The 17,758-nt window shown below is 47.0% G+C and overlaps 2 protein-coding genes and 1 non-coding gene across 3 annotated transcripts in view; all 3 read right to left on the bottom strand.

Annotated features, from left to right (window-relative positions):
- The window catches only part of CAMKK2 (calcium/calmodulin dependent protein kinase kinase 2), a 30,691-nt gene extending 15,878 nt beyond the window's left edge, over window positions 1–14,813 (bottom strand). Inside the window, exons 1-6 of the mRNA XM_049788814.1 lie at window positions 14,355–14,813; window positions 13,647–13,694; window positions 11,925–11,978; window positions 11,055–11,106; window positions 8,162–8,295; window positions 4,995–5,031 (exon numbers count right to left, since the gene is read on the bottom strand). Coding sequence (XP_049644771.1) covers window positions 4,995–5,031; window positions 8,162–8,295; window positions 11,055–11,106; window positions 11,925–11,978; window positions 13,647–13,694; window positions 14,355–14,813 — 784 coding nt within the window. The remainder of the gene's footprint in view (window positions 1–4,994; window positions 5,032–8,161; window positions 8,296–11,054; window positions 11,107–11,924; window positions 11,979–13,646; window positions 13,695–14,354) is intronic.
- On the bottom strand, window positions 4,478–4,584 carry LOC126031623 (U6 spliceosomal RNA). The gene has a single exon (XR_007503456.1). It is a non-coding gene; the product is annotated as a U6 spliceosomal RNA (small nuclear RNA).
- ANAPC5 (anaphase promoting complex subunit 5) overlaps window positions 14,736–17,758 on the bottom strand; it is an 82,041-nt gene continuing 79,018 nt past the window's right edge. The window contains exon 18 of the mRNA XM_049788785.1: window positions 14,736–14,862. The gene's annotated coding sequence lies outside the window, so the exon portion shown is untranslated. The remainder of the gene's footprint in view (window positions 14,863–17,758) is intronic.

The raw sequence follows: 17,758 nt of genomic DNA on the forward strand, positions 1-17,758 counted from the left end.
TATGTAGGCACTCCTGGGATGAGTTTGCTTTCACTGAGCAGCAGGTTCACCCAAGTGGCAGCAGGTAGCAATACTTCTTCTAGCCTTATATGTCTAGATAACACTATGTGGAGACCTCAGATTAATTCCTTCATCCATCAACCACTAGGCTCTTGGGCCATGTCCACCTGAAGTGAATTAAAAGCACTGTGACTATAAACCTTAGCTAACTGGGGTTCAGGTACAAGCACCTGGGTCTCGGTCCTTTGGGGTCTACACCAAGGAGGATGGCACCATCCTTTTCATTTTGTACTGCTTGGCCAAAGGTCACTAGGAATATGAAGTTATACTTCAGGAATTAGAAATAAATAAAAGAAGAGTAAATTTTTCTAATCTACTTAGACAAGGACTTTGGGGTTGCTGTGAGCATGTAGAAGGTCCTTCAGACTCTAAGAAAAGCTCCAGAAAAGGAGCTGACCTGTCCTAGGGTATTCAGTCTTCAAGTTCCTGAGGGACTGGGCTGGTAGGGGATCCCCTCAGAGGCAGGGGCAAGCAACACTGAAGGAGAAGGCTCCCTCAGGCAGCAGAGTGGCCCTCAGTCCTGGCCTTCCCGCCTTGCTTATGTAAGTCTCAGCTTTCCAGAACTGCATTGGTAGCTGCACCTTCCACCCACCCAGGCCCCATAAACCAGTGGCGTGGGGGGAAGAAGCTGTGGAAACAGGTCTATTTCAGTCTCTCTCAGAGTCACACACGCTTGGGGCTGAATGGTGGTGGCAAGTCTTAAATCTCACGAGACACTGTTCTCTGTCCTGTAAGGTGGGATCTGTCACAGAAGGAGATTCCTTCCCGGTACCTCTGATCTTATGTATCCCCACCTCAATGAATGGAAACTCAGAAGATCTGGGTCAGGCTTTTCAAAACCATCAAATTCACCTGCCCAACGCCAGCCTGGGTGTCTTCCCACTCACCACCCCCACTCAAGTGGCACTGCCCAGAAAACCATCTGGTACAAAGCATGGAGGAAGCTTCTGGGAAGTCAGTACCAGGTTCTTTCACAGCCTCATTTATCTCCTCTACTCTGACACCTCCTTCAAGGCACCCCTTGTGCTCTGAAGGCAGACTTTGATGTTTATTCCCTAAAGAAGCCAGATCAGGGGCCATAGAGACAGCAGTGGATCTCATCTGCCATGCACATGGCTGGCATGGGATGAACCTGGGTTTGATCCCCGCCCAGTGTCTCTTAATATGGTCCCCCGAGCCTGCCAGGAGCGAGTTATGAGCACAGAGCCAGGAGTAACCCCTGAGCACTGCTGGATGCAGCCAAAAACCTAAATCAAGGGGTCCTCAAACTTTTTAAACAGGGGGCCAGTTCACTGTCCCTCAGACCATTGGAGGGTCTGACTATAGTAAAAACAAAACTTAAGAACGAATTCTTGGGGCCGGGCGGTGGCGCTAGAGGTAAGGTGCCTGCCTTGCCTGCGCTAGCCTAGGACGAACCGCGGTTCGATCCCCCGGCATCCCATATGGTCCCCCAAGCCAGGAGCGACTTCTGAGCGCATAGCCAGGAGTAACCCCTGAGCGTCAAATGGGTGTGGCCCAAAAACCAAAAAAAAAAAAAAAAGAACGAATTCTTATGCACACTGCATATATCTTATTTTGCAATGAAGAAACAAAACATACAAATACAATATGTATAACCCCATCAAAAAATGGGGAGAAGAAATGAACAGACACTTTGAAAAAGAAGAAAGGCAAATGGCCAAAAGGCACATGAAAAGATGTTCAACATCACTAATCGTCAGGGAGATGCAAATCAAAACTACTATGAGGTACCACCTCACGCCACTGAGATTGGCACACATCACAAGAAAGGAAAACAAGCAGTGCTGGCGGGGATGTGGAGAGAAAGGAACTCTTTTTCACTGCTGGTGGGAATGCCGTCTAGTACAACCTTTATGGAAAGCGATATGGAGATTCCTTCACAAACTGGAAATTGAGCTTCCATACGATCCAGCTATACCACTCCTAGGAATATACCCAAGAAACACAAAAATACAATACAAAAAACCCTTCCTTACTCCTATATTCATTGCAGCGCTATTTACAATAGCCAGACTCTGGAAACAACCAAGATGCCCTTCAACAGATGAGTGGCTGAAGAAACTGTGGTACATATACACAATGGAATACTATGCAGCCATCAGGAGAGATGAAGTCATGAAATTTTCCAATACATGGATGTACATGGAATCTATTATGCTGAGTGAAGTAAGTCAGAGGGAGAGAGAAAGACGCAGAATGGTTTCACTCATCTATGGGCTTTAAGAAAAATGAAGGACATTTTTAACAATATCTCAGAGACAAGAGAGATGAGGGCTGGTAGGTGCAGCTCAGGACATGCAGCTCATCACATAGAGTGATGAGTGCAGTTGCAGAGATGACTACACTGAAAACTATCATAAAATGTGAATGAATGAGGGAAGTAGAAAGCCTGTCTCGAGTACAGGTGTAGGGGGGTGGGGAGGAGGGAGATCTGGGAAATTGGTGGTGGGAATGTTACACCGGTGAAGGGGGGGTGCTCTTTACATGACTGTAATCATACAACTATAATCATGTTTGTAATCACGGTGTTTAAATAAAGATAAAAAATAAAAAAAAAAAAAAAAAAAAAAAAAAAAAAAGAAAAAAAAAAACAAATACAATATGTAGCCCGCGGGCCATAGTTTGAGGACCACTGACCTAAATAAATAGAAATAAAAGCTCTCCCCTTCTCAAACCTTCATTAAAAAAAAAAAAAAGAAGAAGAAGAAGCCAAATCATGGGCCAGAGCAATAGTATAGAGAGGATAAGATTCTTGCCTTCCACATAGCCAACAGAATTTCAATTCCTGGGACCCCAAATGTCCCTGAGTCTGACAGGAGTGCTCCCTGAGAACACAGGGAGTAAGCCCTGGCAACCACCATGGCCCAAAACTAAACCAAGCCAAACAAAAACAATAAAAACAAAAATCAAAAAGAAGCCAAAGCAGGGTCTGACAACTGGTCATATTCGCTGACTGAACAAACCACTTCAGAAACAGGCCAAGCCATGGGGAGTCAGGGCTGGGGTTCTGTGGGAGGGAGTTAGGGCATAAAAAGACTGAAAACCATTGTCATCTGCATTTTGTTAGTTCTGCTGATTTTCCCAAACTTTGCTCATTTGCTTATTATTAAGTTTATAACCTGGCCATATCTAGGTTCCACATAAACTATTTATTACTTGTTTTATATTTTCTTTAAAAGTGACTTCACTTTTAGAATTTTATTCTTTGTGTGTGTGTGTGTGTGTGTGTGTGTGTGTGTGTGTGTGTGTGTGTGTGTGTGTGTGTGTGTGTGTGTGTGTGTGTGGTTTTTGGGTCACACCCGGCAGTGCTCAGGGGTTATTCCTGGCTCCAGGCTCAGAAATTGCTCCTGGCAGGCACGGAGGACCATATGGAACGCCGGGATTCGAGCCGATGACCTCCTGCATGAAAGGCAAACGCCTTACTTCCATGCTATCTCTCCCTAGAATGTTATTCTTATCCCAAATAATATCTGTGAATTAATGAGTTGAGTGTGGTGATAGTTTTTTCTATACCATGGTTAATTATGTCTATATTTTAAAATTTATTTAAAGATGGTATTACATTTTGAGAAATATTAAAATACTAAAATTCTATAATGTTTACCTTTCAGAGTAAATGTTTCTTTTTTAAAAATGGGGACAGAGAGAGTACAACAGGTAGGGTATTTGCCTTGCAAGCAGCTGACCCAGGACGAATCTCAGTTCGATCCCCAAGCATCCCATATGGTCCCCCAAGCCAGAGCACAGAGCCAGGAGTAAGCCCTGAGTGTCACCGGGTGTGGCCCAAAAACAAAACAAAACTAAAAAAGAACAAAAGCTCCCTGGCAAGGGAACCAATGACCATTTCAGTTTTAAATTAGTCTTGTCCATCCCCATACTTTTAACAAATGAGGTCACTAAGTACACACCGGAGTTGCTCCAATTCCAGATGCAGCGTCCAGCTCTTTTGGTGGACCCCCATGTTCTCCCAGGCTCCTGTCCTCACGCCACACTCTCCCCAGTTTATTGTCCTTCTCCCACTTTCTGCAAATACTTTTGTGTTCTCATATGCCTCAGAGCTCTGTGCCTGCTGTTTCCTCTGCCTGGACACTTTTCCCAAATGTAATGGGCCTGAGGCCCTGCACTGCCCTGAAGGACTAACCAGTCACCTCCTCTGCAATCAAATGCTTTGCCACTGAGGTATATTACCCACTTTTTGTTTTGTTTTGTTGTTTTGGGGCCACACTCAGTGATGCTCAGGGCTTATTCCAGGCTCTGCACTCAGGGGTCACTCCTGGCAGTGCTCAAGGAACCATATGAGGTGCTGAAGACTGAACTCAGGTCAACTTGCATGCAAGAAAAATGCCCTCCCTGCTGTGCTATGAAGCTAGCTCTGATCCCTACATTTTTTTTCTAAATATATATGGAACACTTCACGAATTTGCGTGTCATTCTTGCGCAGGGGCCATGCTGATCTTCTCTGTATCATTCCAATTTTAGTATATGTGCTGCCGAAGTGAGCACTGATCCCTACTTCTTAGCTGCAGTGGTCCCCAGCCCTCTCTCCTACCATTGCTTTGTCTGAAATCATCTGGTTTACTGAGTGGGTGACTGTACCCCTCAATTGGAATGTCAGCTTCCTAAAGTAAGACCCTCATCCCTTCTCTCTCATCACTGCTTCCTGTGCTGAGGGGGAAACCAGGGTCCTATCAGGTGAGCAGAAATGGTCTCGAATGAACAAGAAAGCCAGATTTGGGAATGGGGCAAGTGGGGGAAGGTTCCCTTCCACCAGGACTCCATCTCTGGCTTGGAGGCACAATGAGACCTATTGTGTAGCTCATCATACACCCCAGCTAGACTGACTGGAAAAGGGGTGCCTTCGGGAATCTGCCTCAAGAGAATGCCCGGGGTTGGTGGGAGGCAAGGACACTTACCCATGTACAGATGGTCCTCATTGGGGTCATCCAGCACCTGTTGGCATAGCCAGGCAGAGAAGGAAGGGAAGAGATGTGAGCAGCACAGAAGCTAAAGGGCTGGAAGCCTCAAGGTAAGGGGCAGACCGTTAGCACAGCTAACAAGAGGTCTGAGAGATCTCATAGGATTGAGCACACAGGAGGGGGCTCAATCTCCCCACAACACCAGTGCAACCCTCCAAGCAGTATTAGGAGAAGGCCTCAAGCACCATAGGTGTGGCTCCAAAGACCAAACAAAGGAAGAGCTTGGAGTCTCCACTCCCCCAGCAGTGTGACATCCTCCCAGTCTGAAAAATACCTTTAAGTCAACACTCCATGGTCTGAAAAACTCAGAAATAATTTGAAGGGGACAAGTCTTTGTTCAAAATAACAGCTAACAAAGCCCATGACCTCCAGCAGACAATTCCCCCAAGAACTGCCAAGAATAACCCCTGAGCATAGAACCAGAAATAAGTCCTGTGTACCATGGAAGTAGCCCCAAACCAAATATATATATACACACATATATTAATCCTATTATATATCATATGTTGACTTACGTTGACTTAGTGAATATTTTAATCTTATATCATAAGATTGTTATATGTAAAGCAATCTTATGTTGTTTTAAGTGAATATAATTTAGGTTTCCCAAATTTATTTATTTATTTTTTGTTTTGGGTGATGTCACCCAGTGACGCTCAGGGGTTACTCCTGGTTATACTCTCAGAAATCGCTCCTGGATTGGGGAACCATATGGGACACTGGAGGATTGAACCTTGGTCTGTCTTAGGTTAGCGCATGCAAGGCAGAAGCCTGTACCACCGCTCCGCCCCCAGGTTTCCCAAATTTAAATTCTAAGATAGTAAGTAATAGGGGCCGGGTAGGTGGCGCTGGAGGTAAGGTGTCTGCCTTGCAAGCGCTAGCCAAGGAAGGACCGCGGTTCGATCCCCCGGCGTCCCATATGGTCCCCCCAAGCCAGGGGCGATTTCTGAGCGCATAGCCAGGAGTAACCCCTGAGCGTCAAATGGGTGTGGCCCAAAAACCAAAAAAAAAAAAAGATAGTAAGTAATAAAGGTAACCCACATAAACAAAAACTTTTAGGGTAGGAGGTTTAGGCCATATCTGGTAGCATTCAGAAATTACTCCTGGGGTCAGAGCTGTGGCGCAGCAGTAGGGTGTCTGCCTTGCACACGCTAACCTAGGATGGACCGTGGCTTGATTCCCCCAGCGTTCCATATGGTCCCCCTAGCCAGAAGTGATTTCTGAGCCATTAGCCAAGAGTAACTCCTGAGCATCACCGGGTGTGGCCCAAAAACAAACAAATAAAATTTGCTCCTGGCAGGTTCAGTGGACTATATGAGATGCTAGGGATTGAATCTGGTTAGCCACATACAAAGCAAATGCCCTACCCTCTATGCTATCGAGCCAGCCCCCACTATAAGCAAAAATTTTGGAGTATTTTCATTGTTAAAAGAATCCAGTTCAGTGAAAAGTGTGCTGGCACTACGGACAATGTCTTGGATTGGACGATCTAACTTGCCTGGAGCCTAGAGTTGGTCTTATGCCAGGAAACTTCAGGGGTAGGGTCTCTTTGTATTTAGGCCAAGGTTATTCCTTTCCATGCCTCTCATATTTTGGTGGGCCTATGCAAACAGCAATTGCCACTCTAACACCGTTTTTACTGTGCTCCTTTGACTCTAATCCTTAAAAAAAAACCCACTTTATAATTTGAGGTTAACTTAAGCTAATATGTATGTACATGGAAATGTAAAAAATACTATGCCTCTAATGTTTAAGGAGTTACATAAGTTTTATGGCTTTAGATTGCCTTGTGTGCTGTTAAGAAATATTATAATGTGTTACAATCTGGGGACTTGAGGGACAAAGTAACTGTACACAGATTCTGTTTTATTTATCTTAATGTTCTTTGGCTGAAAGTTCAAAGTTAAGATAACAGCAAGGGGACTTCTTCTGAGAATTATGTTATGGGTGATTGTCCTTCCACTGTAACTTTACCTTGTCCTCTTTCTTTGCATCTTTGTTCTCATAATTAAAAATTAAAAAATTAAAAAAAAAAGAATCCAGTTCAGGGGCTGGAGAGATAGCATGGAGGTAATGCATTTGCCTTGCATGCAGAAGATTGGTGGTTCAAATCCCAGCATCCCATATGGTTCCCCGAGCCTGCCAGGAGCAATTTCTGAGCATAGAGCCAGGAGTAACCCCTGAGCATTGCTGGGTGTGATCCAAAAACCAAAACCAAAAATAAAAAAAAATAAAAAAGAATCCAGTTCAGGTTCAGAGACATAGTACAACAGGTAAGGCTCTTGCCTTGCACATAGCTGACCAAGGTTTGATAACCGGCACTCTATATGGTCTCCTGAGCCTGTCAGGAATGATCCCTGATCACAGAGTCAAGAATAAGCCCTGAGAACTGCTAGGTGCAGACCCAAAACAAAGAGAAAGAATCATCTCATTGGTCCTAAAACCAAAACAGTGTAAGAAGCAGTAGTTCAGAGCAGAGGCTGGCAGAGTATATCCTGTGGGCAAACTCTGGCTCTTTGCTAAATAAAGTATTACAACACGACTTTTAATTTTCTTATGTGTAAAGGTGCCTTTTTGCCAAACTACACATAAGTGAAAAGCCAGCTTAGCCCTCTAAGCCTCAATTTCTTCATCAGTAACATGTATAATATAATAAATAAATGCAGGGGCTAGTAGGTACAGCCGTAGGGCGTTTGCCTTGCATGCAACCAACACAGGACAGACCGTGATTCAATTCCCGTATGGTCCCCCGAGCCTGGCTGGAGTGATTTCTGAGCGCAGAGCCAGGAGTAACCCCTGAGCACTGCTGGGTGTGACCAAAAAATAAGTAAATGCATTCATCTTTGAGATGGATGAGGAGTCCATAATGCCAAGAGTCCGGGCCTAAGGAGCTGGAAGCAGTAACTGCCCAGCAATCCTTCAAGAATCTGCTCTAATAGGTTAAGGGATTGGTGCTGAGAAACTGCATGCCTGACATCCAATCATGAATAACTTTGTAATTCAAGGTGATTCCATTTTATAAAACGGTTGTCCACTGTAACTCAGCTCTCCTGGAAGCTAGCAGGAGACCCTAGACCTCCCCCCCTCCTCTGCTTCCACCTCACCTCCACCAGCTTCACCACATTGGGGTGGTCCAGCTTCTTGAGAATGGCGATTTCCTGATACACCTGCTCCATGGGCCCCCGCGGCAGGATGCAGCCACCAGGAGCCGGCCGAGTGCCTCGGGGTGGGGGACGACCTGGAGGCAATGAGAACCATCAGGTCAGAGCAATGAGACTTTCCCCTGCAAAGACACAAAGGTGGGAAGGCTGGTGTGGGAGCTGGAGGGGCTGAGGTCTCCATTACGCTGAAGGACCCTTCCTGCATCTATATCTCCTGTGGCTGGATCCAACCCACTGCTCGGCTTTCTGTGAGCCCTTCCTGCCCCAGCACACAGAGGTGCAAGAGAAAGCAGTTGGGCCTGAAGGCTGACTCCCCAATCTCGACATCGAAGGGCACATCCATCCCTTTTGGGTTAGGGCTGGGGTTTCCATCTCTCAAAACAGACAAAACCTTTTACTCCTCATCTCCTTAGCAGAGGTCACAAAGTCAGGACTTAGAGAGGGGGAAAAGGAGTAAGAGCCAGAGAAAAATCAAGGACAGTCTGTCCACTGCTTGTCCCAGCCATCATGTTCATAAAGACCTGGTGGTGGTAGAGAGCCCAGAGCCACTTCCTCAGTGTAATTCGCTCAACTGAATACAGATGTGATCAGCTGGAAGAGGTAGGGAAGGAGTTCGTTATGCAAAAAGAATCCTCACCTTTCATGGGAGGAAATCAGACATAGATGTCGATGGACAAATCATGAAACACTAGCACAAGAAGGGACTCTGGCTCAGGGCTCAAAGAAGCAGGACAGACCAGGCTCCAGAAACAGGATGCATTTAGGTTTTTTTTTCTTTTTTTTTTGTGATTTTTGGGTCACACCCGGCAGTGCTCAGGGGTTATTTCTGGCTCCAGGCTCAGAAATTGCTCCTGGCAGGCACAGGGGACCATATGGGGTGCCGGGATTCGAACCGATGACCTCCTGCATGAAAGGCAAACACCTTACCTCCATGCTATCTCTCCGGCCCCTAGGTTTTTTTTCTTATCTACTTTCCTAAACTGACCTTTTGCTCAATGCTAGTGAAAGCGGTTTATGCCGGGACAGCCCCAGCAGGTTTCATGACCACAGGCCGTGATTACCAGCTAGCTCCTCAGAGAGTTGAGAGTTGGGGCTACCTACAGGGAGAGGCAGGAGCACAGGAAACACGTGTTCCCCATGATACTCTGGTTCTTTTGAAATTTTTGGTAGTTGCATTTCAAATACCTCTGCTAGCATTTCAATTTGCTCAATTCACCACTTAAAGATGTATTTAGTGTATAAAAGGCTGTCAAATCCAAAATCACCACTGTCTAATCCAATACAGTTTCATGAAAATCCCCAAAAGTCTCATGCTTTTCCCTTTATCCCCAGCACCTGAAAACCACAAATCTGTTTCCTGTTCCAGTGGATTCTCTCTTCTGAACACTTGACATAAATCATACAAGGTGTGGCCTTCTGTGAGATTCAGCAGATCCCATCCCACTCAGTATACACCTTGTTACGCCTTGGTCAGAAACATCTTTGAATGTAGTACCTTAGACTGGTGTTTAGACCACCAAAGCCCACCTCTGGGTGCTGTTGGTAGAGGCCTTTGGATTGGTCCTCATATTGCCTTCTAATTAGATGTCTCTCATTGGTTCCTTTGGTTTACATGTTAAAAAAGATGTTTCCCCATTACCTTTTCATCTGGTGCTTTACCCACCCTGGGGAATGGGCTTTGTTTTTCCCAATAAAGGCTGCTTCGGAGGCCTAGAGGGGAAGTTGCCATCTTGGCTCATCATTCCATGTGGTGGAGCAACTGGCTTGTGGTTTGAGTTTCTGGCCTGTCATACCTTCCCAACCATGTGTGGATTATTTCCTCCGTCGGAATTGCTACTGGACCTGTCTCTTGTCCTATCTGGAATGGGGACATAGGGATCCTTCTCCCTCTCTGGGGATTGTGGAACACACAACCGACCATTTCACATGGGTGTGATCTGTTCCTTTCTAATAAATATGCTGGGGATTGCAGGAAAAACACTCTTGTATTTTCGGACTTCCCACTGAGCTCCCTGCTTCTTAGGAGCTGAAGACTTATTACATGATGGGACTCCTTCACCCATTTCTCTCCTTCTTTAGTGTGTGTGGGGGGAGGGGATTTCCTAAATCAATGTTTGCTTCCAGACACGCGTTTCTCCAGCCTTCTATGTCTGCCTTTTCCACTTAGCATCAGCTTTCAAGGCCAGCCATGTTGTCACATAAATTATTACATCATTCTTCATCGGTGCTGAGTAATAACCTCCTTGGACAGACCCCATTGTGCTTATCCATCGCTCATGGACCTCCCCCACAAGCTGTTTCTAATGTGGGGCTACTGTGCATAGCACTGCTACCCCCTTTTGGGTCAGCTTTTGTATGCAGCTGCCTATTCATTCTCTTGGGTATACTCAAAGGAGCACACAGGTGGATATATGGCACCCATGCTAGCTCTCCAAGAAACTGCCTCATAGCTTTCTTTTTGTTTGTTTCTTTTTGGTTCACACCCAGCAATGCTCAGAGGTTACTCCTGGCTCAGAACTCAGAATCGCTCCTGGCAAGCTCAGGTGACCATATGAGATGCTGGAGATGGAACCTGGGTCAGCCCTGTGCAAGGCAAATGCTCTACACCACTGTGTTATTGCATAGGCCTGTCCCACTGCTTTCTGACTGGACATTTTACTATATTACTTTAGTGACTTAAAATGAAACGAATGTGGGAGCTTAGCAGGAGGCCCCACCCTGTCTTGGAGACATTCACACAAAGGCCACTATCTACAGGGGACCCCAGTGAGCAACCTCTGTCCGTTCTTGTTCCTGCCACCGCACCAAACAGAAGCCCCCAGCCTGCCAAACTCACGTGGAAAACCCGCCTGGCGGATCAGCTTCTTTTTGGATAGCACCTTCATCGCCTGTGGGGGAAAAAACCCAAATTTTATTAGCACAGGAAGGGGGAAGTGCTCCCTTCCATAGTTGGCAGCCTTGGAATGATGCAGTGAACTAGGCAGTTCCAGGGTGTACGGAGACGAGATTCCTGGGGTGCTTCTGAGATCCCAAGCTGAGAGACACCCTCAGACTGGCCACGACAGAATCAGATCACAGGAGCTTGAGTAAGGGTCAGGGACAGGACTGGTGACTGACACCTAGCTCAGGCGAGACACCCCTGAGGCCATGCCATGGATCTACTGGCAGCCAGGCTGGACGGACTCGGAAGCCTCAGCCACCAAGGCAATGTGTCACGTCTGCCAGGGTGTGTGTGCCATGTAGGAAAGAGAAAGGGCAGCCTTGAGTGAGGGTGGGGGATGCTTACTGCATTCATTCTCCCAGAGCTAATTACATTCCCTCCACTTCCCCAACCCAGGAACACTTCTTCTTTAATGCACAAAATGAACATTACCTAAGAATAAAATGAGATGCAGTTAAGAAACCTGACAGCGGGGCCGGGCGGTGGCGCTAAAGGTAAGGTGCCTGCCTTGCCTGCGCTAACCTTGGACGGACCGCGGTTCGATCCCCCGGTGTCCCATATGGTCCCCCAAGCCAGGAGCAACTTCTGAGCACATAGCCAGGAGTAACCCCTGAGCGTTACCGGGTGTGGCCCAAAAACAAAAACAAAAACAAAAACAAAAAAAAAAAAAAAAAAAGAAACCTGACAGCAGGCCAAGTGCTAGAAAAAGCCTCCAGTGATACTTAGGAAAAGCTTGGGTGCAGCGGGCGGGTGGTGGATACTCACGTAGTAGGTATTGTCATTCTCATTATAGGCCAACTTGACCACACCATAGGAGCCCTGGAGAAAGGGAGATGCCTGTGATACACTATCCAGAGGTTAGGATCTGCAAAATGAAGACCCTAATACAGAGGTTGAACCATTACTCATTGGCCAAATCTTCTCTAAAACTCGTGTGTGTGTGTGTGTGTGTGTGTGTGTGTGTGTGTGTGTGTGTGTGTGTGTGTTGGGGGGGCACAGCAGATGGTGTTCAGGGTTTACTTCAGGCTCTCTACTCATGGGGTGGAACATTGGGAACCATAAGAGAAGTGCATTTTTCACCCTATTAGTTCTCTTTATTTATTTATTTTTTTTTTTTTTTTTTTGGTTTTTGGGCCACACCCTGTGACGCTCAGGGGTTACTCCTGGCTATGCGCTCAGAAGTTGCTCCTGGCTTCTTGGGGGACCATATGGGACGCCGGGGGATCGAACCGCGGTCCGTCCGGTCCGTCCTAGGCTAGCGCAGGCAAGGCAGGCACCTTACCTCCAGCGCCACCGCCCGGCCCCCCTCTTTATTTATTTTTATTTTTTTTGGTTTTTGGGCCACACCTGGCAGTGCTCAGGGGTTATTTCTGTCTCTATGCTCAAAAATCACTCCTGATGTGCTCAGGGGACCATATGAGATCTAGGGGATCTAACTCAGTCGGCCACATGCAAGGTAAGAGTCCTACCCGCTGTGCTATCACTCTGGCCCCACCTTTTCTCAACCTCCTGATAATGTTCTCTGTTTAAAGGACCCGAAGAATCTACAAATCTTGAATGCACTGCCAACATTTAAAAACAAGAAAATGGGGGCTGGAGAGATAGCATGGAGGTAAGGCGTTTGCCTTTCATGCAGGAGGTCATCGGTTCGAATCCTGGCGTCCCATATAGTCCCCTGTGCCTGCCAGGAGCAATTTCTGAGCCTGGAGCCAGGAATAACCCCTGAGCACTGCCGGGTGTGACCCAAAAACCACAAAAAAAAAAAAAAAAAAAACAAGAAAATGAGCTATAACCCAGGTTTAATCCCCAGCAACCCATATGGTTCCTGAACTGACCAGGAGTGATCTGAATGCAGAGCTAGGAGTAAGCCCTGAGCAGTCGATTGTGGTTCCAATATTCAATAACAAATATGAAAATGAGATATAAAAATTCATACTCTCAATTTCTTTGGGGAAAATAGGGCCTTGCAGTACCATACTTACTATCATGTGTGAGCAGTTTGCACAGCCTTTACCACTCTCTAATATCTCATACCTATAAATAGCAAATATGCTGCTATTTATTTATTGTGGAAGGGGCAACTACTTGTGCTCAGGGCTTACACATGGCTCATGCTCAGGGATCACTTCTGGTGGTGCTATATGTAGTGCTATCTCTCTGGCCCTTTGCCCCTTACTCACTGTTCTGTTGGCATTTAGGATTTTGGCCCTTACAATGTAACTGCCATTAGTTCATACAAAAGCAAAAACAGATGTGAGAAATAGATGACCCCTCCTGGTAATATAAGTTCCCTGAAAGCTTTCTGAGCTTTTGCAGAAACACAATAAAATTGTGAGGTACAAATAAATTACTGGAACCACCAACAGGCCACTATGCAGCCCAGTCTCTAAGAAGTGCTTCCCAAGCCCTACTCTAATGGTTCCCCCCTCATCCTATCGGAGATGTCCTTGTCAGAGATGGATAGCAATGGACCACTGGGGCATTTACCTTTCCAATTTCATCCTTCAGTGTGTACTGGTTCAGCTGGACACAGTCCTGAGAAGTAAAAACAGAGAGAGTGAATTGAATTGTAAGTGTGCGTGTATAATTTTTCACATGCAGGACCCAAATTAAGAGAGAATATATTTTCAGCTCCCAGAAACACTTCTTGGACCCAGTTCCTTTCCAGTGGGCCCATAATCCTGACTTCATTTTCTGTATCTTTCCTTTTTTTTTTTTTTTTTTGGTTTTGGGCCACACCCGGTGACACTCAGGGGTCACTCCTGGCTATGCCCTCAGAAATCACTCCTGGCTCGGGGGGACCATATGGAATGTCGGGGATTGAATCGAGGTCCGTCCTGTGTCAGTCACGTGCAAAACAAATACCATACCATTGCGTTGTCGTTCCGGCTCCAGTTTCTGTATCTTATAAAAAATGTAATCTGAGGGCCAGAGAGAGATCATGTAGTAGGGGAGACATTCGCCTTGCATGCCTCCAAACTGGCTTTGACCCCAGCATCTCAAAATCCCCCAAGTACTGCCAGGAGCAATTCCTGACTGCAGAGCCAGGAGTAAACCTTGAGCACTGCCTGCGCACTGGTGTGGCTCCAAAACAAAATCTTAAAGCGCTACTCTTTAATCCCTCCACAATGCCAGCTTAGGGAGCCAGCTAGGGTGTCTAGCATAGGAAGGCCCAACCTTGCCCCCCTCACACACCTGCAGGCCAGTGATGGAGACGTGGTGAGACTCTACTGTGGGCCTCCGAGGCAGCCGAGGGGATGACTGTGGGGACCCCACAGGTGAGGACAGCACCGGCAGCCCACGGCCATTGGTGTGCAATTGGGACGGCTCCTGCAGAGAGAGCTGGCGGCCAGTGAGGAGGGAGCGGGGTCCTGGCCCAGGAAGAGAGGCTGCAAAGGTGTGATCCTCCAGAGAGACCTCAGAGCATTCAGCCTCCAGGGGCTGGTCGGGGGCCAGGCTGAGGTCCCCCGTGCGGGTAGGCTCACACTCGGTGACCACGATGAAGGACTCCATGCCCAGGTGGATGCTCAGGGATGAGAGGCCCCGGAGGGCCTCACACGGCCTTTGGCTGTCGTGGCTGCCACCCCCACCTCCCAGTTCATCATGGGGGGCGGCCCGCTCACAGCTGGGCTGGCTAGAGACACATGATGACATGGTGCACACGCCCACCTCATCCCACACATAGGGTTTCACCCATCGGCACCTGCAAAAAAAAAAAAGGAACAAGGTCAGGGACCCTGTCAAGAGGCCAACCTCCAAAAAGACCTTGAAAGACATATAACGTGATCAGATCTGAGGTGACCTCAGAGCATCTGCTGAAGTTTCTTAGTTTAAAGGCCCCAGAGCTCAGAGTGTGGCTGGGGGGGGGGGAGAGGCAGAGGGAGAAGTACCTGCCCCAGCACACCCCCATATACATCACCCAATATGACCTTTGGCACTACAAGTGTGTGGCTCCCCACACACCATAAAAACAACAACAAAAGAAACAGAAAGGGGGAACTGGCTTTAAGAAGCCAATTTAAGGCCTTCCAAGGATTGGAGCAATATAGTACAGCAGGTGGTACACTGGCCCAGCGCCTGGCCAACCTGGGTTCAATAACTGGCACCCTCTATGGTCCCAAAAGTTCTACCAGGAGTGATCCCCGAACACAGAGCCAGGAGTAAGCCTTGAGTACCACTGGGTGTGTCCCAAATACCAAAATAAAGTGAAATAAGTCTTTAACCCATGATTTTCAGTGAAGGCTATTAAGGGTTGGTGGTTTGGGTTGTTTTTGTTGCTCTTTGTTTTGTTGTTAGTTATGGCTACTGCTTTTATGTGGGTGTTATCTGTTTTGTTTTGTTTTTGTTTTTTTTAGTTTTTGAGTCACACCCAGTGATGTGCTAGAGTTCCTCCTGGCTCTACACTCAGTAATCATTCCTGGCAGTGCAATGCTGGTGGACCCTATGGAATGTTAGTGATTGAACCCGAGTCAGCACCATGAAAGGAAAGAACCCTACCTACTGGACTATTTCTCTGATCTCCAAACTGTTGGTTTTTAAATGTTTATTTCATAAAATGTGACATAAAAAAAAAAAAAAAGAAAAAAAGAAGTGAAGCCCAGAGAAGAATATATGTGGCCCTGAGTTCAATCCCTGGTCCTGTTGAGTCTCCTAGTACCACTGTGATTAGCTCTGGCTGCCCATCAGACACGATCCCCACAACTAATGAGCATAAGAACCATGAACACACTTCCTCCATGTCAGCTCCCCCCATATCTAAGTAGAATATTAACCTCAGGCTGGAGTGTTTGTCAACTTCTGCTGGGTAATGTCAGAGGTGCCCCTGAAATTTGGAGAACATCTGCAGAAGAGAACCCAGTTTCTTAGTCCGAGCCATCGCTTTCTCAGGAAAGTGCCAGGGGCTTGTGGTGGCAGCACACAGAGGGTTTTATGAATGAATAGGCCACTTTCCCTTAAGATGGTGCTGGAGAAAATGGGAAGGGGTTAGGGAGAAAGTCGCAGTTGGGGGCAAAAAGCCAGTGGCCCTGGAGGGACTGGCAGGAGGGCAGGGAAATGCCACTCGCCCCCTTGGGATAGTTCTGGAGTATTTATGGAACCACTGCAGGCAGTCCTAGGCAGGACAGTGACGTAGATAGATGGGGCTCCTGCTCTTGGGGAGCACAGAAAAATCAGCGGTCATGGCCTCATGCTGGACCTGGGATGACTGATGGCCCAGAGTTCGCAGTGACAAAGCGTATGACGAAAAGTTCGGTCGTGGGCGTGGTGGGAGAAGGACAAATGCCAAGTACTGGGAGATGTTTTCATAAAGATGGTTCAAAGTAGAATGGCCTGTGACTTCACAAGTTTCTCTGGATGGAGTCCGAATAAAAACTGAAAGCAGAATTTAAACCTATACTAACACATTCAGTCACATTCACAACAGCTTCACTTCCCATATGCAAGCAGTGAAAACCACTCTGGTGTCCAGTATGAAGAAGTGGACAGATAGGAAATCTCTTTTAATCCCAGGGCTATAAAAGGATCCAAATCTGACATGGGCCATGGCCTTTTGCCCCTGAAAGCATGCTAAATGACACAAACCACTGTGATGCATGTGACACCAGGAAAAAAAAGAACCACTGATTGAGAGATACGACATTTCTGAAAAGAATAGTCTAGAGGAGCTAGAGAGATATTACAGGCCATAAGGTCCCTGCCTCACATGCAGCTCTTAACACAGTGGGTAGGACAATAGCCTTGCATGCGGCCAACCTGAGTTCAATCCCTGGCATCCCATATGGTTCCCTATAAAGAAACAGCCCTTAGGGGCCCGGAGAGATAGCACAGCAGCTGTTTGCCTTGCAAGCAGCCGATCCAGGACCAAAGGTGGTTGGTTCGAATCCCGGTGTCCCATATGGTCCCCCGTGCCTGCCAGGAGCTATTTCTGAGCAGAGAGCCAGGAGTAACCCCTGAGCAACGCCGGGTGAGGCCCAAAAACCAAAAACCAAAAAAAAAAAAAAAAGAAACAGCCCTTAGGATGGGTTTGGATGGTGGATGGTGGATGGAGGCCTTTGTTCTTAGGCCCCAGCCACTGGCTCCATCCCCCATTAACCGAGGGTCTGGGTCCAGGAAAAAGATGGGTATTGAGGGGCCGGAGAGATAGCATGGAGGTAAAGTATTTGCCTTGCATGCAGAAGGTCGGCGGTTCGAATCCCAGCATCCCATATGGTCCCCCGAGCCTGCCGGGAGTGATTTCTGAGCATAGAGCCAGGAGTAACCCCTGAGCACAGCCGGTGTGACCCAAAAATAAAAAAATAAAATAAAAAAAAATAAAAAAAAAAAGATGGGTATTGAATTCACTCACAAGCAGGCTTCCAGAGAGATAACATCTTTATTGCCCTGGCCAACAAATGTGGCTGGTAACCATTTATGCATGCCATTCTTAGCTAGCCCTGCATCTTACTTCTTTCATCCATGTTACCTCCAACCTCCATCCTGGCAAAACACCAAAAGACCTTAATCCCCTCTGGTCAAAGCCTTATCTAACTTTTCCAAGACTCCTCCCAGGTATGGGCGGGGTCTTGCAGGTAAGATCAAGTTACCTGGGAAGAATGGGGGGG

The sequence above is a fragment of the Suncus etruscus genome, chromosome 15 (assembly GCF_024139225.1).
Source record: "Suncus etruscus isolate mSunEtr1 chromosome 15, mSunEtr1.pri.cur, whole genome shotgun sequence".
NCBI lineage: Eukaryota > Metazoa > Chordata > Mammalia > Eulipotyphla > Soricidae > Suncus > Suncus etruscus.